Genomic DNA, 27,850 nt, shown 5'->3' with positions numbered 1-27,850 from the left:
ATTCAATTTCATCCAAAAATCCCGTATTTAAAACATCCCTGGAAATTAATGCATAGTTATAAAAGAAACTGATACAAGTGAGCACAGAGACAATAAGCCAAAAATTCACAGAGCCATTGCCTTTTGGGTTATTATAGCAGTGATCCAACTGTGTTCTGGCATTGCCTTGGGAAGTTTCTGCTGCAGTGGATAGTCCAGGCTGCCCTGGCTGAGCTGCCATCCTTCTGGATGCATGCATTTGAAATCATAATAATGATCATGTGGATACCTTCTAATTTGACTGTAATTTAAACACTGCTTTCTCAGCTCCCTGGCCCTAATTGCAGCTCATTGAGGCAGCCAGCCACACTCACCATGCAGACTGGAATAACTGCCTGCTACCAAACAAATGGAAATTAGGAACTGAAACAACTGCTTTGCTGTGCTTTGCAGAATGGGCTCTACAGGTAATGGATCACATTCAAGTGGTAGAAGTCCTTGGGTTACTTTGCATTTTTATCTCCCCTGTGGGTACAGTAGAACTTTACAAAATAAACCAGGCCAGGTTTAAAAGAGCTGCGTGGCCTACATGACACTTTAGTGAACTCAATTTGCAGGGCAGGGCTACCTCGGAGCCTGGAAACCACAACTCTGTGCCCTGATCAGTTTTTTTTTTCCGCAGCAGTGGCGTCATTGCTGATAGCTGCTCACTCCTGTTGTGTTAGTGTTTTTGGCTCTTTGCCTCTGAGATTCCACTGGGATTAGCAGCATAGAGATGGTGATTACTGCCACAGAAATAATAGGAAGAAAGTCACTTTAAAACATGAAAATTAAGAAGGGATCCTTTGGAAATCTGTGACAAAGACAGGACTCAGGTTTATATATCCCTGTATCCAGGAGGATCCATCACAGCCCTTCTTGACAGAGCCGTAGGAAAGTGAAATGTCTCCTAGCTGGGAAGCAGACACATTTCTCCCCTCATCCCTGAAACAGCAGCTTGCCTGCCATTCTCTAAAATACACTATTGGTGTTGAAACGAGCCCTGTAATTCCTTTCTCTTGGCGGTAATGACATTATTAGCATGACATTGTAGAGCACAGTTTGCTCTGGGTAGAGTGAAGCAAGCATAGATGGAGGAGTGCTGGGTGGAATATCAAATTTATGTAGGGGAGAAAACTAAGGTTAGTGCAACTGCTCGCTCTGTAGTAGTCAGCAACTGCCAAACTGAGGGTACTTAGAACAAGTACCACACTTTTTGGATGAAGCCCAAGTTTTTAGCAATAGTTTGTGCCATTGATTCCTCAGTTCCTACTATTTACCAGTTTTCTAATGCATCTAGCACTTTTTTTGTTTGCTTTTTAATGGGGATGCAGGTGTAGTGAGAGGATGATAGATAGAGTTTAAAGCTGCTGAAAACCAAATTATGGCTTTTGAGTTTCATTTCCAGCTCTGTAACTCACTTACTGTATTTTAATTTCCTGTCTATAAACTGTGGCTGAAGTTCACAGTACTGTTCTCAGAGAGGCAGTAAAGGTGGATTATTTTGCATTTTAAATTTTAACTATGAGATTTATTGATAGAAGCCCTTCAGCTCTATAAAGTAATGCAACATAATTAATGCTATATATGTAATTATTGAAGTAATGTGCACATTTGTTAAAGTCAATCTACATCAGATTAGCTTTGCTGAAATGTGGCTGAATAGATAAATTAGCACTCAAATATTCTGAACGTGCTGTGGAAGCAGGTAATTTTTTAAAATTAAAGGCCATGGTTAATTTCTTCTCCAGAATCACCAAACATCAGTCCCAAGTCATCAGTTTAGGTAATTCAGTTTCTAATTAGCCATCAGTTAATAGGCTATTGGAGGTTTCTGTGTCTAAGAACTATGAATTTGACAACAGTGGGGCAGCTATTGTTCTCTAAAATACTGCTGAGTAAGCACAAAGAGAGGATCTAGAGTTGAGAAAAAGAAAAAGCAAGCAGTGACCCAGAGAAATACCAAACTAGGAGCATGCCCACATTGAAATTAGGCTGAGAGCTGCTTTGCCTACCTTTCTATAATCAAAACTGCGGAAGAGGTCAATAAAAATTTGCCTCTGTGTATCATGTTTTGTTGCTTCTTGGAAGTCCTCAGCGCACTTATGGAGATATCCCATGATTTCTTGGAACTTGTCACTTGAAACATGTTCACTGTAGGGATGGACAAGCTATGGAGAGAAAGCAGCAGTGGACATAGTTAGCTTTCTTCAAGCACTTTCACCTTTAGCTGAACTCCTAAAAATCTATTGCGTGCAATCAAATATTTAGGAATTTGTAATTTAATCTGCCAACACAACACAGACTTGGTGCCTACTTCATCCTCCCCATCAGAAGAAACAATATTCTCCAAGCAAGCCTGGGACACTGCAGAAATGTATCCTGAACAGTTCTTTTCCTGGTGTAGAGGTCACTTATCAAGCTCAAGCAGAGATGCTGGATTAGATCCCTCCTATGAAATGTTGGGGCTTAAGCTTGATTTTCTTGTGGAGAATTTAGGTTCTCCATGGTTTTCTGCAGCATTTGGTATTCTTGAGTTCACTCCCAAGGAGGCGTTTTGAGCCATTCCATTCTGCAGGAGTGACAGTCACTCAACTCTCAAATGCCACAAAAGGAGCATTGCCTACAATTTCAGTGTTTAGAGGAGCAGTTGGATACAATAAAAAAATGGAAGATCCTTCTGAAAATGAGCCTGCTGTCACCCAAGTCCTCTGATACTGGGAATACTACTGACTTGAGATTGATTTTACATTCCAACCTTGGAGACACTTTAACACTTTGGATTTATAGCCATGTGGCTTTTATGAGCAAAAGCAATATGGTTCTAAAAATGTGGTGTGCATGACATAAATAATAATGGCCATCAGAACAAACCACAATCCCAGAGCCTGGGCTGAATTATTACAGCAGGTTTCTGGAGCCAGCCACACTAACAGTGAACCCAGGCAGTTAAAAAGAGGAATTTCCAAAGCACAGAACGTTTTCCATTATCCCATTTTAAGAGTATGGATACCTGACATAAGTGCTAAAATATCTAGGACTTGTTGAAATGCCACACAGGCAATAACCAGCTGAAATATTAATATCTGTTATTATTATTCATGTCTATATTGCATAATTTCCAAATATATGGGACAAGTGAAAAAGAGAGGAAGAGCAGAAAAAAAGCAATGGCCTGAGGGGTGGCTGGTAGGAAAGAAGAGCTCCTAATGCAGTGTGGATTTTTTTTCTTCATTTCAGCATAAAAAGAGGATGTAGGTCAGAGGGAAGGTGGCACATCTGGGCCTATGGGTATCAATCAGCTTCTTGGGGTTATTAGAAGCCAGAGCCCTGTGACAGAGGAACCTTAAAGGTGAGGCTGTTGGGATCAGGCAGGTTGGACAAGCAGCTTGTTATTTTGGATGTCACCTTGATGACACATCCAAAGGCTCCTGCACTAACACTGTGTCTCACAGCTTCACAGGACACTGTTTACAAGCACCATGTGGGCAGGAGGCACCATCACAGGCTTAAGCCTTTCTTAGCTGATGTGTAAATTACTGTACACATAATTATCATACATTTATTTGTTATTCACTTAGAGATTTTGACACCTCTCCAAAGAAAGCTGGCACGCCTCCTTCTTGCTACCCAGAGACCTTGGTGTAGTTTGTGACCACATTATCATGGAAAACAATGGATCTGTTCTTGTTCCTACTGATCTCACTAGAAATGGAGAAAGCCACATGCAATCATGGAAAATAATCTCACCTTTAAAGCCTGGTTCTGACCCTGCAAAGGCAATGTGAGCATTTCCCTTGGTGTCAATAGCTTTGTGCCAGACTGCTGGGCGTTCTGTGTGTTAGAGCACAAAGCTTGTGAAATAAACTATTAAGGGCTGGTCTCTGGGATTTAAATCCTTTCAGCATAAAAGACCCCACGAGGTTGTCATGAAGGATGTTAAAAACAGCCACTGTTCTGCATTTCTGAAAAAAAACCCCAAACCTGAAAAAGAAGGATGTGTGAGGTCTCTCTACTGAGTTTCTAACGGCCTTTAAGTAACTCAAAGCTGCACTGAATTCAAGGAAGAAAAAAAAAGTGCTATTTAATTTTAAGGTCCATTAAAAGCAATGTTTTCCACATGGGAAAGGGCCGTGACCAGCGTGGAGGAAGATCATCTCTTTCTGGATTTGGTGGATGATGGAAAGGGATGAACAAAGGTAAATTGTAGCTGAGGATTAGAAGCAGCCCTGTCCTGGTGATGGAACAGTTCCCAAGGGAAGTGATGAAAGTCTCATCATTTGATTCAATTAAAACTGGACTGGAAAAAGCATCAGAGAATATGTTCTGAGAGAACATTCCTGGCAAATCAGACAGCCTGACAATGTCTTTTGTGCTTCTGAGCTCTGTTGTCATATCTTTAATTGAGTTAAAATAAAGAGTACACAAAGTATATTTTAAACAGTTTTCTAATGCTAATGGAGCATGAATTCATTCAGTGATTATATATATGTACCATAGGGGTTATGGACTGATGCTTCATTGCAGTGACAAAAGCAATTCTCTGGGCTCTCATTATCCACAATAGTCTTCTTAATTAGATGCAATAATTCTGAGGTTAAATTCAAAAATATCTCATTTCATGCTTAAAAAAAACCTTCAACAAGTTACCATAAAAATGCATCTCTGTGCAAAATACCAAACATGTGAGCCTCCTGAGAGGAAAGAAGGCACAAAAAAAATCACACGTGGTTGCTTGGAATTGGTCTCTGCACAGCTGCTTTATACTCTGGTTTTAATTATTATAACAGCACCCACTAGCACTGCTGCAATGAGGGTCTGCCATTATTCCTATTCTAAACACTCCTTTTTACAGGTTTCATTACCCAGCCATAAAATCTGGCTCTGTCGCAGGTAGAAATTGCTGGCAAAGCCTTGGTCTGGACAGCTTTCAATAAATAAAGTTTGAACCAGTTTGGTTGTTTTCAGCTTGAGGAACAGCACAGTAATGGGGTGAAACTTCCAACTACATTTATGATTTTGATGAGTTAAAACCACACTTCTGATGTTTCCCAATGACAGCTTTTGAGTGTAAAACTACTTGGCTATGCTTTGTGAATATTTATGAGACTTGTTGCAGTTTGTTTACGGTTCAGACCAGTGACAGTTCAGGAAAAAACCTTCTCATCCCAGGTCTTCATGGTTTGGTTCATCCTGGTTAATGGAACTTAGTCAGAAATAACAATACTGTGAGGATGTTACTAATTACCCCAGGTTAATGGTGGTAGTAGGACACCAAACCTCCTGTGAGCATCCAGGCAAAGTCTGAATTCACAAGTGATTCAGGGCTTTGACTTTCTAGAAAGCGACAGGGAGGGGTGTCCTAACAACCACTGCTCCAGGAGAACTTCCCAAAGAGCAGCACAGGCTGCAGCTCTGAGGAAATCAAGAGTTCCCTCCAGCTGGCCAGAATGGAAGTGTTGTGAGAGCAGAGGATGGAGATGGAATGTGAAATGTCCAGATACAGACCATTACCTGGGATGTTGGAGAAGGGAAGCCCTCCTCTGGGCTGTCCCCACAGAAATGCTGACACTTTGTGATAAACACCACATGCTGAACCAAATGCTCTTATTTAATTTCTCACCTTTGTGAACTCATCTAGCCTTACTGTTTTTTCCAATGTGTTTAAGAGCTTCAGCTTTCTGTCATGGGTTGCTGGTAAAAAAAATGAAGGGATATTGGTTTAGAAAGCAATAGTTGTGATCTTCCATGTTGTACACATATTTTTGCACTTTGTGCTGTTACATTAACTTTCTTCTTATGTTGGATGACATTTATTTTAGGTTATCCAACAGTAGCTGAAGCATCTGACTGTACAGAGACCATCTATATCTGCTTGCATTTCTCTTGCTGAGAATCTCCATTTAGCTATTCCATTTAGAACTGTAGAGTCATATTTATTCTTGACATAAGTTGGTGCAAATTGCAATGATTTTAACAGTACTTACAACTAATTATGTGAGGGAGGAAATGATTTTTGATTTAACAAACAGATGAAACTGCCTTAGAACTCTGGAGACATGGATTCTGCTTTGCAAGAGAGGAATCTGAAAATCATAGTAATTTTCTCAAGAATATGGGAATACTTTTACTGATGATGATATTCAAAAGCATGTTTTGGTCAGATTCTGGGCTGCTATAATGGAACTGAGAAGAGACATCAAAATCTATATGGGTTTCTGAATGAGTTCTTTGAGAACAGACACGCTATTTCAGTTGGCATTATTTTTCTGTTCTTTCTTCTAAATATATCAGGAGTAATGAGAAAATTCATCCTAAAATGCATTTATCTCTTGTTGGTTAATGTGTTCCTAAACTGTACATTATCTTTATTAAACTAGAAAACAGAGTGTAATGTTTTGTTAATGTACATTGAATGCTATTAAGTGAAATAAATTAAGAAATTGAGCCTATTGGGGAAATAATACAGAGAGCATCCCCAGCATCTGGAGAGCAAATATCTGGGCAGGAAATTCCTCCACAATCTCATGTCCCAGGGTCTGTTTGCAGTGGGGAACCAGGGGCTGTGTTTGGCAGTCACACAACGTCCTACCAATATTGGATAATTACTCAGAGGAACAATTCTGCAATACAGACAGGGCTGAGCAAGGGCGAGCTCCAGGCAGAGGTGACTCCAGCAGCAACAGAAACACTCTCTGGAGTGCCCTGTTTATCATCCCAAATCAGCAAAGACACATTTGTTATCACTGATGATCATTACAAGCTCTCAGTGTAAAGGGCTGGCAGCAGGCTCGTGTTGCCACTTCAGTGTTCCTGCTTCTATTCACTTATCATCATCTGGGGAGGTCAAGTGTGAGCTGTATAAAGTGGGCAGGAATTATGGAAATCTTTCTGAGCTGAGTGCTCTGTACAGGGCTGTGTCACTGGATGCCTGGGACAAAGGAATGGCTTGATGAGATGAGCTATTGGGTGGAGCATCAGGTAAACTCCAGCAATTCCCCTGAAGCCAGAACAGGTAACAACATTGTCAGACTTTAATTTTGTTGATCCCACCTTTGTTCCATATCTCCCAGTATGCTGTATTTCCAAGACCTCCCATGAGACAAACACAAAAAGGAGGAGGTTGGTACAGTGATTCTTAAAAACAGCAATAAGCACATGGCAGTGTCTGGATAATAAAGGGTGTAAGTGGAAAAGGTCTGCATCTAATCTCCTGAAAGATTTTTAAAACATTTTCCCATACTTTTCAAGATCATATGAATGAACTACATGGCAGTTCAGTCTCTTTCCAATCTATCTGAAGATTTGTGGTTCATATCCTGATATAAGTACCCTTGGAGATTCTTTCTCTGTTATCAAATCCATTTGCTGTTTGCTCACAGTTCACATCAGAATTCAGATCACAGCAATAAAATTAAGGAAGACACACTGAAAACTTGCCTTTTCTCATATCTTCAGGAATAGAATCAGTGACATCTGGAAAATCCCTCATGGCACTCTGAACCTAAAAATCAAGGTAACAGTCAAAGGTCTGTGTCATGCAGACAACAGTAGACAATTACTAAAATAAATCACTCGGAATAATCAGACATATGGGCCCAGTCATGGGTCTTACACATAGGTAAGATTTGTGGACAATGCCCTGTTCCCTGATCCCGTGGTGGCAGAGCCATCACCCATCCTTGTGCCCCATGCTGCCATGCCAGGGGACATGGCACTAGCACAAAAGTCCTTTTCATCCTGTCTGCAACAACCACAGCATGTCCTCCCCTAGTTACCAGTGCTGTTGGGATCCCATCATAGATATCCACTGTCCACTCCTTGCACAGAGCTGTCAGCTCCTCCTTTCTCCTCGCTGTCTCCTCAGCCTTCTGTCTTTGCATCTCCTCCCTCTCCTCACGTTTGTTCTTTGCCTCAGCCCTCATCTGGGCCAGCCTGCAGGACATGGGAACACGGATTAGAAAGATACCATCATAGGCACACTTAAGATTGATTAAGCCTACCCTAAAGAACAAAACAAAAGGAAGCAAGTCTGCTGAAATTCCTGTCTGTGTGAAAGACATTTAATGGAAAATCATCTGTGCAGCTCTCCTAGTTTTGTGTCATTTCAACAGTGACACATTTTACCTTCACATTTATAATGACATTCATCATTTATTGTGTAGATGTCCTTCAATTTCCTTTCAATTCTAGCACAGAGACAGGTGCATAATTTTGCTACAGTTGATTTACCAACAAAATTGCATCAGTCTTCATTGTCTCCAAACCCAAGTACCTTTTCACACAAGCACTTCACTGGCAAAGAAGAATGTTCAATGAAATTTCTGAAGCAGCCTCACACAATAGAGCCCTCTGCCTTAGGACAGGGATAATACCTCAGCCTCTCCATCATTTTGAACACATAGGGTTTGCAGGTTTGGACTGCCAGGCAGCTCCTTCTCTTCCTGCTTTTGTTTTCTTTGCTTCTCTAAACACCTAGCCATGTTTTTCCCAATCCTCCATTTCACACAACAAAAGAACTGAATAAAATTCATCCTGATTTCGAATTGGTTAATTTATGAAATGGGAAATAAACCCTTTAGGAAGGTCAACATGCTCAAAGCCAAATGATCAGTTCATACAGAGAGAACAGCTCGTGTTGGTGGAGGCTGCTGGACTCTGCACTGAGGCAGCTGCTTGTCTTCATGGCCTTCACACCCTCTGTAGGTACTCAGAGAAAGGGGAATTGCTCCTCTTTTGTACCTGAGAACTCCAAAAACTATATTTTAGCTAATGATTCCTGCTCCCTTCTTCCCCTTGTGTTTCACATGCTGTGAAATGTGCTTGATCTTGTCCCTGCTCTCCTCCATTCCTCTGGGATCATCCTACAAATTATAACCCATGAATGTTTTCTTTAATGAACAAAAAGACCTGTTTTACATCACAGCAATACACTTTGATCACAGTCAGTTTTATCACAAGGCCATTGCTCTTCATGGCCATTTATCACAGAGGTTTCTTAATTAATCATTTGGTTCCTTAATCGATGGTGGGCCTTGCACAAGTGCTGCTGAGGAAGCTCAGCCTCAAGCACTTTGATAGCAGGGGAAGGGTAAAATATTTTCCCATCTTCTGACTCCTTCCCAGAGCTGGAGAAGAGAAGAGAAGAAATGCAGCAGGTACCAACCTAAGTGGACAAACAGATTTTTCTCCAATGTATGCTGCAGCAGAAAGAGGAAGCCAGACCATTTGTAGAGGTAGCTCCTCCTCTAGAGCTGTTTGCAAACTGGAAGCAGAGCCTGGGCTGTGCTCAGAGCTGCCAAGGTGCTTTGGTGATTAATTTGGGCAGTGTCCAGCACAAGTTATGTTCTGTGCTGCACCTGCACTGGGCTGCAGCTCTGCATTCATTTCTAGGGTCCTAAAACTGAGCAGCTGCATCCTCTGCCTGGTGTCCCTTTGACAATAATGGCAGAACAGGGATAACAGCACCAGGCACCCATTGCAAAGTGAGCTCGTTTGGGATCAGACATTTCCTGAAAAGATGAGATGGCAGCGAGGCAACTTCTCCTTGCAGAAGCAAACATGTTTCCTCAGGAAGAGAGCTGCCTGCCTCCCACACAGGGATGGGTGACTCAGCCTGAAGGGATCCCATCCCTGGACAAAGGCTCTGCTTCAGGTATCAGTCCATGTGCATAAGGAATTTCTCCCATCTGTTCTCCTTCCTGCCTTGACTCCCAGTCAGGTGGCAGTTAAGGAGAAACTGGAGGAAGTCCAAGAGAGCTCACTGGGGATCGGTAAGTGTTAGATGGGAACCTGTGGTGAATCCTGCCTTGCCTGAAGGTAATGCCAAGGCTCCCAGGACCTCCATTTGGGCCAGAATTTCATTCCTCACCTTTCTGGTGCTTATGTGAGAGGTGTTGAGCACAGACTGGCATTGCTCTTGTAACAATTCTGGCCTGTTTGAAATCCAGTGACTCACACGAGGGGTCTCACTGCTGTGTGATGTTGTTAAAATCCTGTGTTGCTGTGATTTAAGAATCCCATGCAAATCCCACAATGCAGCCATCACAAATATGTAAATCCTGAGCTGCTGTGAATGCAAATCCCACGATACTACTACCAGTGGATATGCAAAACCTGCTTCAGCCACGATTACAGAACCCCCCTGGCAATGCTGTCTATGGAGAGATTTATTTCTGTAAGTCTTGATAGTCACTTCCTTTGACTCAGCTCTGAGAGCTACAAACTGAGAACCTGTCTCCAAATGTAAAGATGGGCTTAAGAGCCAGGGTCAACATAACAGGTCATGGGTAGCCAACACTGCATTCAACAGGAAATCTGTCCTCTCCAGAAACAAGCTCTGATTCACAACGAAAGCCAGGAGTATTTTAGGAGGCAAAAATAAGCCCATAAAACAGAACCAAACAAAAGTCCAATCCAAAAACCCAGGAATTTTTATGTATTTTAGTTCAATTACTTTTTCAAAATAAAACTGAGACATGGTCCTGTATCCAGGTGTCCCTCTGTGAAGCAACAGGAATGGTAAAACTGTTCCCAAAGCAAAGGTGTAGCAAGGCTGACATCCAAAAGAATCCCCCAGAACAACCTGTGCTTGACTGAAAACTCACTGGAAGACATATTTCCCCAGCTCATTTGTTCCAGTGGACCAACATTTAAAAAATAGAAAATAAAGCTGAAATTCTTTTACCAGTGACTGTATGAAATTCACTTCTCATGCTGCTTTGTTGTATTCACATCAGGCATGTTCCTACAAACTGCAGCAGTATGTTTAATGGAAATGTGGAGACAGGAGCTCAGATAGAGAGACTTAACATATCCTTTTAAGTATTATGATACTGGGAACTTCAATTATCTTCATTTAGGGTTTATGCATAAGACATGTCAACATTTGACTTCCCTAATTCCTGACACTGAAACCAATTTTCAAGGTGTATGCACTATTTATGCAAATAGTCATTCAAACAGAAGTCATTATTCTACAAACACAGATACAGAATAAAGTGATCTAGTAGTAAATGAGTAATTTTGACTTTAATCACAATCACCTCTGGATCATTTGTGAACTGGAAAGTTCACATCTACATTTTTCTGAACAGAGCAATGAAAATAAAACATTACTGTTCATCTAATGCTCTCACATTCTAACCTCGGCATTTTGTAAGGTGCCATGGAACCCATTCCAATAATCATTAAGTATTATACTAAAGCAAACAGCCTAGAAATAAGCAACAGGGAAAAAAAACACCAACCCAACAGTTTCTACTCTAAAAGGAAAAATAGAAGATAAAAGGAAAGCCTAAATAAAAATCCCAGGAAAAGGAGTTTCTACAATGTGCCAGGACAATGTAGTTGGCTTGGTCAAGAGAAATCATCCTGAAGGAGGAAAAAAGGTGATGTTTTTATTAAGTTTAGAAGACTAGAGAAGAAATGATCTGAAGAGTCTCCAGGCCTTTGATATTAACACCTGTCCCAAAGAGCTGCTGTCACTAAGCTAGACCGGTTTGGAAGAAGTTTGCATTGCTCATGTGTAATTAAGATAGAGTCTAAGGAGGAATTATATCCTTGTGAAGGGCAGAATATTGCCTTAAACAGGAATAACTGGTGTTTCATTTTGTGTGCCATGTCCTGGCATTTGTCCTGCTTCTCAAGTTTTTATGAGACAGACACCATCCCTGGCACTGCACTCCCCAAGGTGTGTTTTGCTCAGGATTCTGCCAGCCAGGATGTAGGGACACCATTCCTTTTGTAAAACAGAGACCAAGACACCAGCTCTGGCCCTGTGAGCAGCCACACTGTCAGTGCTCTCACCTCTGTGATGCTGCACCTTGCTTCAAAGATTTGAGCTCCTCTGAGACCACCTTCATTTCTCTCAGGTATGGGCCTGGTTTTGGAGGAACACTATGCTGAGGGTTATGCCTCATCAGGTATTCTCCAAGATAATTAATGGGGTTAAATCTGGCAGGTTCTTGGTCTGATACAAGCACATGGTTTCTTTCCACTTCCATTAACAAATTTGCTACTCCTGGAATTAATGTAGGGAGGAGGTTGTCAAGCAAATAGATGCGAGTATCGAGTGTCTCCCTCTCCTCGTTGTACCACTCTCTGGCCAGCCAGTCCCCTGGTTCTCTCCTCCTCACCTTTTCTTCTTCTGCCTTTTGTGCTTGAACCAACCTCACCTTTGTCTCCTGCAGACTCAGACACCTTTGTTGTACCTTTTCATGAAAGCACTCTTTCCATGAAGTGTAATTACTAGGACATGGCAGTTCATCACCCTCCTGATTGCTTTCCATCTCTGTCGCAGTCTTATCATTATGTCCAAGTTCAGGATCTTGTAGATCTGCAGATTGGGCTGATTCTTCTGGCTGAGCAGCCATACCTCAATCACTGTGACACAGAAAAAAAAGCAGCTGTTATATAATGCCAAAAGATGCAGCAGTGCCCTAACAGGTGACACAGGAATAGAGTCTATTGTTAGGCATTAACTAATATTTTTCTATGTTCCTTTTTTATTCTGTTACTGCTGCTTTGTACTCTTAAATAAATACAGACTCTTTACTTCAAAGATCAATAAATGATTTATAAAGATTAATTATGTATCACAACAGCCCTTGGAGACAGAGCAACTAAATTAGTGTGTTCCTTTCTTAGGGCAGAAGAAACTGAGACACAAAAGGGGAATGATTAATTCCAGGTCACTTGGAGACTCAGAAACCAAGCAGTGAACAGTGTTTGGAACTTGTCCCCCAGTTCCAACCAGTGGAATCCTCTTACCCCCAGCACATTATTTCTGTTTAGGTCCATTCCCTGCCTCCAAGAAATCCAGTGGATATGAGACAAAGGAAGCAAGTAATGGAAAATTCCAGATACCCAGGAGGAAGATTCCTCTACACGCTTCTTCTGCTTCAGCTTTTCTGAGGCTGTGAAGAGCAGTGAGGGAGCTTGTTCCACAAACTACTTAGCTTCAACTGTGGCAACTCTTCTTTGGTCTGGAAATTGTCTTAAGGTAACAAGGACACAGGTGCATGGCTCAGCAGAGCTTCTAGGAAAGGAGACATTTTATACCATGAATTCTGTGATTAAGTTGTTCTCAAACACATTATGTTGTAGATCACTCTGTAAAAGAATAATCCTTTTACAATTTCAAGAATTTCAGTGCTTAAAACGTTCATTCTGTGAAATACCAGGAAGAAACTGAGGTGCTCCCAAGGCACAATTTGAAAAATATTCCTATATGTCTCTGTGCATAACTGTCTGCATCCAGAATGGGATTTACAAACACAGAATGGAGCAGAGGACTGGCTATTACTTGAATCAAATCATGAAAAATCAGCGGTGTGCTGCAAATCCCCCAGCTTAGTGTTAAACAACAGCAAGGGAAGGGTAATATTGAGAAATAATCTAACATTGTTCCAAATTAGAGATGAAACTCCACTCTGAACTTGTTGCCACACTACCTTCTTCAAGTTTTTATTTAAAGGTGCTTTTCACTGAGGCCTTTCAGTATCCATAGCAATAGCACTGCTTTTGATATGTATTGGTCTTCCTGCTTAAGCATTTGTAGCTGTTCTGAAGCTGTTCAGCCTTCCAGGAAACGCATAAATGTGATCTACAGCCCTCCTGGCACACAGATTTAATTATGAATATGTTGACCTTCTGGTTCATTAACACTGCTGGAGTACAAATACTGCCTGAATGGGTGGGATGCTTCACAGCATTAAATTTCTAAATTTGTTTTCTCGATGGGCTTGTTGGCATCTTCCAGTAATTTTTTTCCAAAGGTCCATTCCTGCTGGGAATGGGATGCATTTCTGGCTCAGGCTGCCTACCTGACCCACAGAGAGGGTTTTAGGTTGGTAGTTGGTTTTACCACCAAAGGACATGAGCTGGAAAGAGTCTGGATTTACAATGGTAGAAAGGGAAACCTGTCCACCCTGTGGAATTGTTCCTTGCTTAGGTGAGTTCCTTTCAATAAGCTATAAAACCAAACTCCTTGGTTCAAAGCAGGGTGTTAACCAAATGTTCTGGTCACATTCCAAATCAGCTGGTTTTGTGGTGCCAAAATAAACTGTTCTTGTGGTTTCAAATACTTATGTTATTTTTTAAACATCCTTTATGAAACCTTCTGCAGTTTCTGTGCAATGTTAAAGTGACGACTGCACTCTGCTTTATGAGGTGGCTGATTCTGAAGGATGATGAATATGTTTTCTATGCTGCTCTCAACCTTTTGTTAGGATGGTTTTGAGGATTAGTAAATGTTTATAAAGGATCTCCATGTCTCTGACCAAAACAAAACATGAAACAACCAGTGTGACTGTTCTGTCTCAATTCCATGGCATCCATGTAACTCCAGGAATGGAAGCAGAGTGTGGAGAACTGCGCCCAGTGCTTTAATGCAGTACAGATGAAGAAAACTAAGAGGGTATGGAAGAACAAACAAAAAAATAAACAACAAAGGAATGCTACAATCAGGACCTGAAACTTGGGATTTCTGGAGGATTACAGAGACACACAATGGATAAAACTCCATTGGCTCATAACCTTCAGTGCTGATTTTCATTAGTTGAAAATTTGGCCCACAAGGAGGAATTTCTCCACTGAAAGGGTGGTCAGGCATGGGAAGGGATGGAGCCACCATCCCTGCAAGGGTTAAGGAAACAACTGGACGTGGCACTCAGTGTCATGGTCACATTAACAATATGGTGTTTGGACAAATGTTGGATTCAATGATCTTGGAGGTCTTTTCCAAACTTAATGATTCTATGAGTCTGTGATTTTACAATAATATTGAGAGCTCTCAGGGCCTATGGCATTCCCAACTGGAGCCAAATAACAGCAAGCATGGAGCACAGAGGCAAGATCTAGAAACACCCAGGAAATTTGAAGTGTGATATAAAGTTTCCTGTAAGCCATTGTTCAAGCTGAAGGCAAGATAAGCTTTCCATTATTTAGTAGGATGCCACTTTCCTGGCTCCTTTGCTGCGAGAAAAATATTCTTGCTGGAATCCCTGCAGGTACAAAAAGATTATCCCTGTGTTTTCTGTACAAAATCCAAATCTACTCATAAATAATATTCTTACAGTTCCATTGTTATTCTGTTAGAGAATTTTGATGGGTGGGATAAAGCCAGTCAGGACCTAAGTCTGTTTAGGCAAATATTTTCGAGATGTTGCCTTATAAAAACAAAGTCCAATCTCTTTGACATTCTATTGCTCAGAAATAATTTTGACTTTCCCAATGTGTTTTATAGGATATTTATCTCATCAATCACAAAAAGCCCAATACCCTTTTCATACATGATCTTTTCAATACAATTAAAATTTAAAAACATTTTCTCCTTTGCTTTCTGAAGCTCTGAAGAACTGTTTTTCTTACCTTTGGAGCAGGTATCAAAATAGGTCTTATTCCTCCTGTATCCAAAGTGGCTTTGCAAACCAACAGGGATTTAATATATGCCCATCTGTTCTCAACCATTAAAAATCTTGAAGTGAATTAAGGATTTCTCAGACCTGCTGTGGAGCTGGGCTGTGAGTTTTACTCCTCTGTGTGTTTGCAGTTGCTAAGCAATAATCCCAAAGGTTGCTATGTCTTTCCACGATCAGAATTGCTGTAGGTTGTCTTTTGGCTTTGGCACAGCCCAACAGACTCTTCTGTACTGAACTTAGAACATGGCATCACATGACTGAAAATAAAATAAAATAAAAAAGGACTATGAATAGCAACAGAGAACATTAGGAGCACAAATAGAGAGAGAATCCACAGGTGCCAGTGACAGGTTACCTTCAGATTCAAGGTTCCCAAAATCCAGAACTGTCTCAAGTCCATTACCAGCTGAAGGGAGGACTGTGTTAACCAGATGTGAGGCTCTCAGACATAAAAAGAAATTAATTACAAACTCAATTTAAACATTTCAGGCTTTCTTTCCTGTGTTGCTTTGAAGCAGCATTGCAGGAAAGGCACGCAAGAACTAATGAGCGGGGAGTGCACGGTGCCATTTTCTCAGACTGCTTTTAAACCTGAATCTAAAGGAATTTGATGAATCTCCTTTCATAATCTCTCCTATATTCTTTGAAGAATAATATGACAGGGAAAGGAGAAGGCAAAAGACAAACACATCTACGACAGGCATTCTGCACTCATTTACATGAATGTAAATCAGGTGCCTGTTCAGCAATTCCTTTGGGTTAGGCACAACTTCCAACTGAGAAACTTATGGCAATTTCTGCCAGGAAATGAAGTTTATATATTGCTGTTTCTTTCTTTGTATTTTATACTGGAAGTGGCAAAACCTTTGGATTGCCTACCTGCAGGAAAACTGAACTGTGACTTTATCTATGGTATTTGTCATTGGAACAGCTGCAAGGTGCTCTGCCCTCTCTGAGTCTCCATTTCATGGGACAGCCTGTAGGAAGCCTTAACGTGGAGGAGGTCAACTTTCATGTGAAAAATACACTGCAATAAATTGTCATTTCCTTGCTATTTATTTGAAGAAATATATCAGAAGGAAATACGCTCATTGCAGTGCATTTCTAAGATGTGTTGAAGTCTAGCATCAATTATGTTAACAAAATGAAGCAGAAAATTAGTGCACAGGAGTAATTTAAAATGAGGCTTTAAACTGGATTGTTCACTTTTTCCTCCAAGCAGTTTGCACATGATTAATTCCTGTTATCTCTTCTCCCAGGTGGGCTTGTTTTTTCCCCTTTGCAATTCAGAATTCTCTTGCTATAATGATTAACTTACAAAACTTTTAGAGAACGAAACATAAATTAAAGAAAAAAAAAAGGTGTTTTTTTTCCCCAACCCCCAAACAAGAATATACAACTAGAATTTAGAAGGATGGATCAAAACAGTTCTGTTCTTATTTTTCTGGACGTGGAATCCCGTGGGTTAAGCAAACCTTTAATTGTACCCTATCTAACTTGGCTGTTATCCCTTAATGTTTCTGCTAAGCAAAGTGTATCCTTTTATTATGCCACCAAATACTTGCACTGTTGACAAAATAATGGGCTGAATATGTCATAACAGACGTTTTGCTGGAATTGCCTCTTCTATCTTTTTTTTTGTTTTTCTGTCTAAGATACATTTTAGGAGCCCTCTGTTGTCTTGTGCAGCTGATGCCAAGATTATGCAATAAAAGCCCTAACATGTAGTAATAATAAGTTATGTTAGCCAGGGAAATGTTTGCAGTGTATTAAATAGTCAGTTTTGGAAATGTCTACAAAACCAGCTCGTGTAGAGCTCCACTTCTTTTAAATGCTACTCTGGGCTGAAGCAGCAGGTGCTGACCACAGTGCTGCCAGCACAGGAAAGAATAAGGCCACAGGCTTCCACTCTGTTTTTTGTACCAACCCTGATGCTGTGACCACAGCCTGCCCTCTAATTGCTCTTTTCAATCCCAATACATCTGCCTTATAGCTTCCTCCTCCACATTTAAATTCTGCTGCTAAAAAAACACTGCACTTGCAAATTACACCTTTCTAGAGGCTGGAGAAATATCACGATTTGTGGTTATTGTAGCTAATAACTGATATGTCGGAATTTTAGTGAACTGTAGATAGCAACTCCATTGTTTACCTGTGGTAAATGTTTTTTAAAAGTATTTGCTGTTCAAATGCCTGGAAGATCTACAGGGTATATGAAAATTACACAAAAGTCTACTTTGGAACCTGCTTTAAATAATTATTTCTTGATAGTAATCCCTGCATGACTTGATCAAAATCCAGAATGAAACACCAGTCTCAGGTGAGGGTACTGCCACAATACTCTGGGAACTTTAGTTTTCTAGCAATCCTCTCTATCAATGCAGAGCATGAGCTATGGGCCTGAAAGCAGCTCTGTATTTGCATGTTCAAGGCCCTGGCTTGCTGTAAACTCAGTTTAATTCAGCTTAGGGAGCCTGTGCTCCATGCTTTGTTCTCCATCCTCACCTGTCCACCAGGAGGCAAAATGCCCCATTAGCAAGCCTGACTTCTCCACTGCAGCCAAGCCCAGCTACAGGAGCCTCCCTGATCATTATTTTAACTCGGGAATAACCGAAAAAGAGAGCATGTGGTTTCTCCAGTTCTTAAATTTACAGGGAAAAAGTGCTGTCAGCCCGAGGAACAGATCGAAGCAGCATCAGCCATGTGCTTAAATGGACTCTGTGGGCTGATACACATTCCTGACAGAATTTGCTCTGTTTAACGTTTAGAAGTTTCTGGTTATCATATATAATAGTTATTTGATGGCCAAGCCAATTCTCAATCCAAATTACCTCCTTCCCATGAATTCGGTGCCATCAGGATGAAACAGCAAATAAAGTTTAATAGCACTTGACCCTTCATTTCAGACCCTCAAACGCCAAGCAGTTCTGCATCTGGGAATGTTTGAACACTTCAGAGGTACTCATTAGACTCAGTTTTTAGTGTTTGAGCATGTGCATTGATGTACAAAGAGGTGTTATATGCTGCTTTCATTACTGAAATGAATGCTATTGCTGCCTAATCCAAGGAAAAGCTACGTTATGTGGCCATTAATGCCAACTTTCACCAGGGGTTGCCATACCCACTATCACGGCTCCCAGTGGGATGGGATTCCAGAATCACCAGCCAGGAGGAACATTGAGGGTGCCTTGCTGACATACATTAATAAAAGCCACCTATGAGGCTGAGTGACCGGGGGGACGAAACCCCTTCAACAACCGGGTGGAGAATGCCGAGGCACCCCAGGTCCCTCAGGGACGGGGTGAGGATGTCGAGCCCCTCCAGCCCATCGCAGCCCTTCTCACGGACCGGGGTGAAGATGTCAATGCCTCCAGCCCATCGCAGCCTCCTCAGGGACCAGGAGAAGGATGTCGGTCCCTCCTGTGCATCGCAGCCCCCTCACAGACCGGGAATGGCGGTGCCGGGACCCCTCAGGAGCCGCCGGCGCCGCGGGGGTTAACGCGGAGCAGCCGCCAGGGGGCGGCGCCGCGCGCGCGCTGACAGCCGGCGCGTGCGCGCTGGCGCCTCATTGTGCCCGGCCGGCCCGGCCCCGCCGCGCCTCAGTCGGCGAGAGGCCGCGGGCGCGCGCGGAGCTGCAGCCGCTGCCGCCCCCTGCGGCCGCCGCCGCCGCCGCGCCACCTCCGCTCCGCTCCCCTCCCCTGTCCCCGCCATGGAGTGAGGCCCCGGCCGGACGGGGGGGCCCCGCCGCGCCTCGATGGCTCTGGTTACGGTGCAGCGCTCGCCTACCCCCAGCGCCACCTCCAGCCCCTGCGCCTCGGTGAGTCCCGGCGGGCACTGAGGGCAGCGCGGCGCTCGGCGGCCGTTGGGGTCCGGCGCGCGGCGCTGCGCATGCGCCACGCCCCCTCCGCCTCAGCCCCCGGTGCCGCCGGTGTCCGGGGCCCGGGCCGGGGGCGATGCGGGCCCGCGGTGCCCGGGAACGGGGCTCACACACCCCTGGGCTGTGGCCTGCTGACAGCCGAGGGCACGGGCGGGGGTCCCGGTGCCCCTCAGCAGGCCCGGGCTGGGGCAGGGCAGCCCCCTCCCGGCCCTGATGGTATCACAGGGTCCTGGTCGTACCCAGCTCTTCTGTGAAGAATGTGGAGGCGCGGGGCTGTCTCTATAAATCCGCCCGGTTTATTCTGTGTTCATTGTATGCGGTGGGAGAGGCGGGAAGCGTGTGTGGAAGCGACCTGACATGGTTGGGGCTCCGGCCGTGCTCAGCTGATCTCATCTGACAGCAGCCTCTGGGTATCCCCAGTGCCTGGCTCTGCCTTTGCGGGCAGCTGAGGTGGTTTTCCCCCCTTTTTTGAACAGTCCTTGTAATCTTCACAAGGCTGTGTCAAGCCCAGGAGAGACGCAGAACGGCCAGATTCCAAATCCCTGAGTGAGATGTGCAGCAGGACAGATGTTCCCATCGCTGCCCTGGGTTGGGCAGGCGGCTCTGAAGGCTTCTGCCTTTCCATGCTCTTTAAACTTGGGACAGGCTGTTGTTTTGTTTGTTGTTTGTACTTCTCTGTTATAAACCCTGAGATGTTAACCCCTTAAGCTGCTGCCTACCCCCTGTGTGCTGTTTCTGATGTAGTCAAGGATGAGAATGAAAATAGCTTTGCTTTCACGTCTGTATGCTTAGTTCTAAGTTAGCATTTATCCTTAAAAAACCTCATGCATTATCACACTGCTGTTATGCCTGGTTTCTGAATGTTTGGAGGAAGAGAATAGTTGAAATCCCAGTTCTTCCATCCTCAGTGGGGGGGAATGAGAAAGCCAACTACTCTGAAAATATTTCTTGTTGTGTTAGGTAACCTCTTCTGAAACTAGATCAGCTACTTGACAGGTCCTGCCTGCCCCAATGGCATTTTAGCTGTCAGAACACTTACCTCTTTTTTCACCCTCTTTCATTCCCATGTCTCTCCTAAGGTATGTTTACTTAGCAACACAGATTAATTTCGCTTATACTTACCTGCTATAAATATTAATGTGCTGCATTACTTCAGAGATTTCTTCCCCCTCTGACTTCTTTAGCCTTTCCATTATTCCTTTTCCCATACGTTTATAGCATTGAATGCATCTAGTGAGAATAGATAGGTCTCACTTGGCATCTTCCTTCTTTCTCCCATCTGGATGCATCTTCCTTCTTTCTCCCACTTGGATGCATAGACCCTCCCTTTGTTAAATATTTTATATATATATGAACAATTAGTTGTATTCTCTAAAGCTTTTCCATCTGCAACAGCCAGGCTGTTTCCCAACCAATTAAATTGAAACCGTGCTGATATTTGGATACTACTTAGTTGTTAAATATGAAAACAGCTCCCTGTGGAGCCTGATAAATCCAGAGGATGCAGCCTTGGGTTTATGTGTCTATATTCTCTTTCTTCCATGCCATGAGATGGAGGTGTATTTTGTACCAGAAATAAGTGTGCCATATTCCTGGCCTGGTTTTGGGCCTCGTAATTACTTCTGCTTTCTCAGACTTCTCTTGCAGTATAAAGTGAACTTGATTTTCATCACGATCTTAACTGCTATTGTTTGAACACTTCTGCATTTCCTGTTGCAACTTCCTAACCACACTTCGGAATTGGGCTGCCCTTTTAGCCTCTTAGATATCTGCGGTGGGTTGTTCCTCCCTCCTTCTGTTAGAGCTCATGTGTGTTCCTCCTTTGCCACAAACTTCCTGTTTTTTAATCAAAACTTTAGTGTCATATCAGATGATTCTCCTCGGTTTGTGAGCAGGCACATTTTTAGTCCTTAGGGGGCTTTGGTCCTAAGCCTGCCACGCTTGCCATTCTCATGGATCCCTGTCAACTGCAGCAGGAGGACTTGATTCTTTCAGTTTTAAGTCAAATTGTTTCAACCAATCTGTTGTAAACTGATGGTAGCTTCCTTTGACTGTCTCCAGGTTACCTCTTTAAATGAAAGCTCATCTTGCTCAATAATTTTATCAGTAGTATAAGGGGCTGTCCTCGCTGTTTCCAAGCAAAGATTATCTGGTAACTGCTGGAACTTCACTGCTTCAACTTGTGGGCAAGGGAGAAGCATATCAGTGTGCAAGCATATGGCTATGTCTGATTCTGTTTCCAGGTCACTAAGAATTCTGAGGACAGAAATGGATTCTCTTTTTAAATTGCTTGATGTCTTTTTGCTTCAGAGATAAACTTCTCAGACAAGGAGAAAAGGTGAAGTTGGTGTCCTCAAACTGGATTTTTTGCATTAAATGTGCCCTATAAACTGTTATAATTGGCTCTTATGGGTTCAGGGGAATAGCTGATCTGAATCACTCTGAAATTGGATGGCTTTTATTTATAGGTTTTTATCTTGTTCTCATTGCCACAGAGCATCTCATGAGCATTCATTTCAGGGTAGTTCATGCAAAGTGTTGATTATACATTTACAGCCCTCTGGTTGCTTGATGACTTGTAAAATTCCTTTAATTGTGTGTCCAGACTTTTGCTGTTTGTTTTGGCCTTTGGTTATGCAGTCACTCTTGAGAAATGAGACTGCAGTCTTCAATCCTTACAGCAGAATTGTTGTCTTCTGATGTGCCATGTTAGCAGAAAGTGGTGGCAAAATGCTACAATAAAAAACAAAGATGCCACGAGGTCCTTGGTGCTAATGCTGATGTGTTGTTGTTCAATACAGTTCTTGGCTGATAATTACCTGTATTGGAAATAATCTATCAAAACTTGGCCTTTTAAAGTATTTTTGATGCACAGTTACCAAAAAAATGGTATCTGTAATTTCTGGAAAGTGCTGTTTTCCTTTTGCCTATTATATCTCTTTCCTGGGAAGTGAAGAAGCTGGGCAGGCAATCTGGCCCTGGCTGCTCTCACAGTTCACTTGTCTTCCCTTCCCTCAGGGAGACAATATGCTTTTATTGGAAGGGACCGACTGACCCAAAAAGAGAGGATATGCTGGGTATATATTGTTCTAAAATGCACAGTTTGGGGAAAAAAATATGCTAAAGCAAATTAAAACCTAAACTAGTGGACTTCCCCTCCTTTATCCCAGGAAAACAGCTTGAGCAGGAAGCAGAAATGTGTTTGGGAGTGTCTGTCATGTTGTGCTTGGAAGCTCCATGGTAGTAGAACGTACAGGAAATATTTTCCCCACTTCCTTATGGGGAAGCTAAATATAACATTTCTCTACCCCTGGTCCTGTAATTGCTGTTAAATAGTGTGGTAATTGTGAGTTTACTTAATCATTGATAAATCCAGTCTGTCTCACATAGAACTTATTTTTCTAGTTTCCTTTTTTTAATAAATTGTGATCTTGATTGCTGCTGCATGGATAAGGTTATGGAGAGTTGGTTTTTGGAGGGAACTACAATGAAACTGGGTGATCAGAAGCTTCTTGTGAAATATTTGGTAAAATTAGCCATGCCTAATATTTAAAGATGCTCACTGAGAACCATAGAGAAACATTCTTAAAACTTGCAGAGTACATGAGAAAATCTTCATCTTATTTTAAAGGATCTAACTCCTTTTGTAGCATATCTCAATGGTAGCTTGATTTCAGTTTTCACCTCTTGAGTTCCAGTGGCACATAAATTCTTGTGTTTTGAAAAGGAGCTTGTAATTTGAAAATGCAAATAGCTTGTGATGCTGTAATGAGTCATTATCTGACCAGTATTGATTCTTGCTGTTTAAGAAATGAAAATAAGTTGGAAAGGGCAGGGTACAGTAGCATCTATAGCCATTCTGGGAGCCAATGACATGTTTATTTAAGTGGAAAATTCTATTTTGAGCGGAGACTGCCATCCACAAAGCAGTCTGCTGGAAATTTTTTAGTGTAAGAGAGCTCCCTTTATGCAGGAGTAATGCCTGAGGATTTCCAGTTACTGGAAGAAATCCTGAAAGATCTAAAGCTGCAACTCTTCTGTCTTGGGAAATGAAAAAAAAAAAAAAGAAAAAAAAAAAAAAAGGAAAACAGCCTTTGGGCAGCTTAGCTCAGTGTAGCTGCTCCCTGATCACAGCCTGCAGCTCAAGGTTTCATTCTTCAGTCACAACAAACCACATCCTCCCAGGACCAGCTGAAGCCAGGGGCTGTTAAGGCTTTGCAGTCTGAGCATCTCATTCTTGCTGATGCCATTAGCAAGAGGTACAAATGGAGCTGCTGGTTTGTGACCAGTGCTGCCCTCATGTGAACTGGCCCTGCCCCTCAAGGGCACTCAGGCTGCTCAGCTGCCTGCTCCAGGTGTTCCAGCTGTTTAGGTCAGCCTCTGAATTAAAGAGATCTCCACTCAGTGCCACTGATTTGCCTGAGTGTCCTTCTAATTTGATTATTGGATAGTGACAGTGAAGCTCATCTCTTTTGCATAAAAGGGGAATCTTGGAAGCAGGAGAAGAAGGAGGTGATATCTATTGGAAGTAGTCAGTGATTTAAGCAAGGCACACATTGGTTCTTACCTTATGGCTGGAAGCTGTTCCTCTGGAGCACTCTGTTTAAAGGGATAAAATATTATGAGGGCTAAAAGCCATCTTTGCATTTCTGAGTTGGGCCATATAAATTGATTAAATTACTGTCAACCCAACCACCTGCAAAATGTCATATCACAATACTGCACTATTGCAGTGCGTGTGTCTGTTCATGTGTTTTAGTCAGCATTTGGGCAGGCTTCTGTATATAAGGGTTTGAATGTGTCAATAGCTTTTTGCCCAAATAGAATTCCTCTGAATATGCATCTTATCAGCATTGCTCATGCAGGCTGCTCTCCTCTCGGAAGGCCGAGAGCGTTGCTGTGAGATGAGTCACACACTTTAACAGCTTGTTGCTTCCATGGTGAGACGCACCCTCGCTGTGCATGCCAGTGATCATGAAACTCCTGGCAAATGCCCATGACGTGAACTCCTCATGGCCCCGGTAAATGGAACGCCCCTGGCACTCGCTGAAACGCGCTGTGCTTGTGGCTCCTGGCTGCTGTTGGGTGCACTGCTCCTCCTCCTCCTCCTTCTCCTCCCAAGAGACTCCTAAACTGAGGCTTCATGGAAATAATGAAGTTACTGCATTGGTGGGGGCTGTTTCAGGGTGAAATTACTGGGGAATTTAAGGCCACAGTGTAAACTCCTTGTATTGAAGTTTAAAGACATTGGAGTATTTTATCTGACCTGTTTTGAAAGAAGTGTTTTATCAGAGATCATACTGTCCCTGTACTGAGCTCATACCAGAGCTCAGGAGGTGGCTTTGATGCTTAAGCGTTCCACAGGAGATCTTGGAGAATTAAATTCCAGAGATGTTGTCTCAGGAGTTGGACTGCAACTTGTAACTGAATTATATATCCGAAAAGTGAATTTTAATGTGGACAGCCAGTCCTGTCACAGGGAACTGTGGCTGTCCTATTCTCACTGGCTTCTACCATATCCTTTCTGTTTTGGTGTACAGAACTATCATATTTAAAATTGCAGCAAGAACTTTTAAGACTTGTTCAACTGGCTTGATTTCACTTCAACAGCTGACATCTGAGAAATGTATACATTAGGATTCTTCAGAAAAAAATCCTGAAACAAAACATGTCAGGCTTTTCATCTCTACCCTTTTTACACAATGATGAGAGGGAGGGATAGGGCATGTGCCTTGCATGTGTAAAATGCTTTGCTTTCCAAAGGAGAGCTGGTTGGTTAGAGGTAATCTGAGTGGTGCAGGACCAACCCTTTCACTCAGTCCATCTGAAAATGGAGTTTCCCACAGGTCTCTGAAGCTCCTGAATGGACTGCAGAGAGTCACCTGATGTCTGTGAGCTTCACGTACAGTGGCAGGTATCCTTTGGAGCCTGCTGTTCCCTTGCAGTAGTTCTGAGTTGTGGAGCATCTTCAATGGGAAACAGGGTGTCACACTGAAAATTCAGCTCATGACTTGCTGCGAGGCAGGCAGGGAAGTGACTCAGCTCTCTGACCTACAGAGCTAAACCTAGGTACAAGAGGAAATGCTAGGTGATGAGATAAAGGTGTTTCTCGAATAAGCATTGATTCTTTTTTTGTTCTTCTTTGTTTCTGTTGTTGTCTTTCTGTTTTTGTTTTCTTTTCCGCAGTTCTCCTCAACAGTTTTAAATAGTTTAAAGACAAACAGCTCTGGGCACGTTCCTCAGAGATGCTGTAACCACTGCATTTAAATACAGTGCTTCAAGATGTGGTAGGAAACGGCTACCTAGATGCTGTATTGTCTTCCTGAGTGAAGTGCAAACCTTGAAATGACAGCCCTCCCCTTTGCCCTTTCACATTGCAGAATGGTTGACAACGATTTGATTCACTCTCTGAACAAATATTTTTCTTATGTAACATCTGGTGAGTTTTGTTACTGGGAGTTTGCTCTGTTTTTTTCAGCTGAGCTGTGCTTACATGGGGGAGCAAGCTTGTGCCTTCAAAAAGTGAAGTGAGACAGGACAACTTGGGCTGTTTTGTTCTTTGTGGTGTTTCTTCCTCCTTGGTATTTTGGTTCGGCAGCAGTTAATAAAATAAGTAAGCCTGAATTCCACCTCTTAATGAATCTTGAGACAGCAGCTACCCCTGTAGTGTGGGTCGAGTTTAATATTGCATAAACTTGTCGGTGCAGTTGCACATGGGAATCAAATATTAATATATTATCTCTTGCTTTTAGTGTTTTCCTGCCACTGCATCCCTCAGCACTTCGCTGTGGTGCTGGGAGGGAATTGTCCTTCTGTGCAGCTTCTGCTCTGCTCCTGAATCTCAAATAAGAGATTATCAGGGAAAACCAATATGAGCAGAGCATATTTTCAATCCCCTTCCCAAAAGTTGGGCACAGTTGTAGGATACTTTAAGGCAAGGGAGGTATTACTAGTTAACGTTTATAGTGTGACTGGAATAGAGTTTGCACAGTCTCAGTGGGTGAAGTGAATATTTTTCACATACACTTTACAGATCCCTGGTTTCAGCTTGTGCTTCATGCTGCAAAGATAACAACTGCGCCACACGCTTCTGCAACCCACACTTCTGGTCGTTGAAGTGGAATTTTTCTCCTTTACACATAAACCAGAAACTGCTCTGGTGGGGAGGAAGCTCTGTTTAACTTAGATCTGTTCATGTTGACCGTACATGGCTGAGATGGTTATTTTGGGGCAGTTTCTGTCTGCTTCTCATATGACTGAGAAAGTTCAAACTTGAGTTTGCCTTGAGGAGAGGGGAAAAGTTTGAGATTTTTTTTTTAGTATTTGAGGAGAAGATGGCATGAGCCAAAGTAAACTTTTAAGCTTGAACACTTGCTCAAATCTTGGTCCTGAATTTGAGAAGTGCCCCATTTAAAAAGTAAAGTAATAAAAAACCCAACAAAACCAAAACTAAACAGCCCCACAAAACCCAACCCAAAATTACTCATCTTGTTTAAGATTTAAGCTTGCAAGTTTGATTTTAGGATGGATGAGCACGGAATGCCTTGAGCCAAAGGGAGTACATGACAGAGACAGCTTGAGGTGAGAAGTGATCTGTGCGTGTCAGAATTTCATTTGCTCGCTGGGAAGTGGGACATCCTGGGATACTTCACCCTCCTTAAACTGCACTTGGGGGTGAACATTCTCTGCATGTGCTGTGGGAGATGCTGAAGAATCCTGAAGGGTGAGAGATACCAGCAGGGTTTTAGTGCAGACTCTTATTCCAGGGGCAGATGGGGAGCGATTTCCTGGCTGAGTGCTGATAGTTTGTCTAATGTGCAGTTTGCTCTTGGTGGCTTGGCACAGGTTCAGTGCTCTGTGTGGTGTGGAAGCACGCTGTGTAAAACGTGAGAACTTCCTGCTGTGATAAGGAACCAACAGTTCTTCCAACAGGTGCAGTCTTTAGCTGCAGTCCTGAAGATGGAACAGAAATGTTTGCTGTCATGAGCTTTCAGTATTGTCAATCTCAAACTGAGTCTGGCCTGAACAGTTCAGAAGGAGGAGCTTTGCTTTTTGCCTTGCATTGCTGTGATAAGAGAATTAGGATGGGAAGCTGTGTTCAAGAATCTCTAATCCGTGATGGTGGCTGTGACTGAAATGAATAATCTTATTTTAAAGGGTGCTTAAAACCACGAAAGCTTTATAAATATTAATTTTGTTCATTTGTTTCCTAATGAAAGGCTTTTATTCATTAAATCGCTATTTATTTATTAACCTGACAAACTAATAGCAAGCTCTCTTCGTTCAGTGTATGTATGTGCCATATCACAATTCTGCTTGTCACCGTAATAAGAACTTCATTCATCTGCCTTAAAATGTCATTGATAACAACCTGGCAGTGGCCCAGCTTGGAGCAAGTTAACTACAAAAGGCTGCATTGTAAACCTTTCTGAGAGTACATGCTACATTAAGTCTAAAATTAAAAAAAAAAGAGAGAGAGAGAAATGTGCAGGCTGGTCCGAGCATCATACGACTGCCAAATAGCTTCAAACCT

General features: G+C 42.5%; 2 protein-coding genes across 10 annotated transcripts in view; one reads left to right on the top strand and one right to left on the bottom strand.

Moving 5' to 3' along the window:
* The window catches only part of EFCAB5 (EF-hand calcium binding domain 5), a 32,468-nt gene extending 16,522 nt beyond the window's left edge, over window positions 1-15,946 (bottom strand). Inside the window, exons 1-9 of one of the 7 annotated variants that reach the window (XM_063402693.1) lie at window positions 15,796-15,943; window positions 15,391-15,697; window positions 14,322-14,429; window positions 12,886-13,057; window positions 11,827-12,402; window positions 7,797-7,953; window positions 7,459-7,522; window positions 5,642-5,712; window positions 2,034-2,189 (exon numbers count right to left, since the gene is read on the bottom strand). In XM_063402693.1, the coding sequence (XP_063258763.1) occupies window positions 2,034-2,189; window positions 5,642-5,712; window positions 7,459-7,522; window positions 7,797-7,953; window positions 11,827-12,392 (1,014 nt within the window). In that variant the 5' untranslated portion in view covers window positions 12,393-12,402; window positions 12,886-13,057; window positions 14,322-14,429; window positions 15,391-15,697; window positions 15,796-15,943. Of the gene's footprint in view, window positions 1-2,033; window positions 2,190-5,641; window positions 5,713-7,458; window positions 7,523-7,796; window positions 7,954-11,826; window positions 12,403-12,789; window positions 13,132-14,321; window positions 14,430-15,390; window positions 15,698-15,795 lie in introns of those variants that run through there. The other 6 variants (XR_010081059.1, XM_063402691.1, XM_063402692.1 and 3 more) reach the window with 6 other exon arrangements.
* A 2,681-nt stretch (window positions 15,947-18,627) lies between these two features.
* The window catches only part of SSH2 (slingshot protein phosphatase 2), a 90,489-nt gene continuing 81,266 nt past the window's right edge, over window positions 18,628-27,850 (top strand). For 2 of the 3 annotated variants that reach the window (XM_063402689.1, XM_063402688.1), the window contains exon 1: window positions 18,629-19,257. Coding sequence is in view for 1 of the 3 variants with exons in the window: in XM_063402686.1 (XP_063258756.1) it covers window positions 19,195-19,257 (63 nt within the window). In the remaining 2 variants the exon portion in view is untranslated. Of the gene's footprint in view, window positions 19,258-27,850 lie in introns of all 3 variants that reach the window. The other variant, XM_063402686.1, reaches the window with a different exon arrangement.

The sequence above is a fragment of the Prinia subflava genome, chromosome 8, assembly GCF_021018805.1.
Source record: "Prinia subflava isolate CZ2003 ecotype Zambia chromosome 8, Cam_Psub_1.2, whole genome shotgun sequence".
In the NCBI taxonomy this organism is placed as follows: Eukaryota; Metazoa; Chordata; class Aves; order Passeriformes; family Cisticolidae; genus Prinia; species Prinia subflava.
Note: the sequence above shows the minus strand (reverse complement) of the source record. Positions and strands in the feature narration are given on the sequence as shown.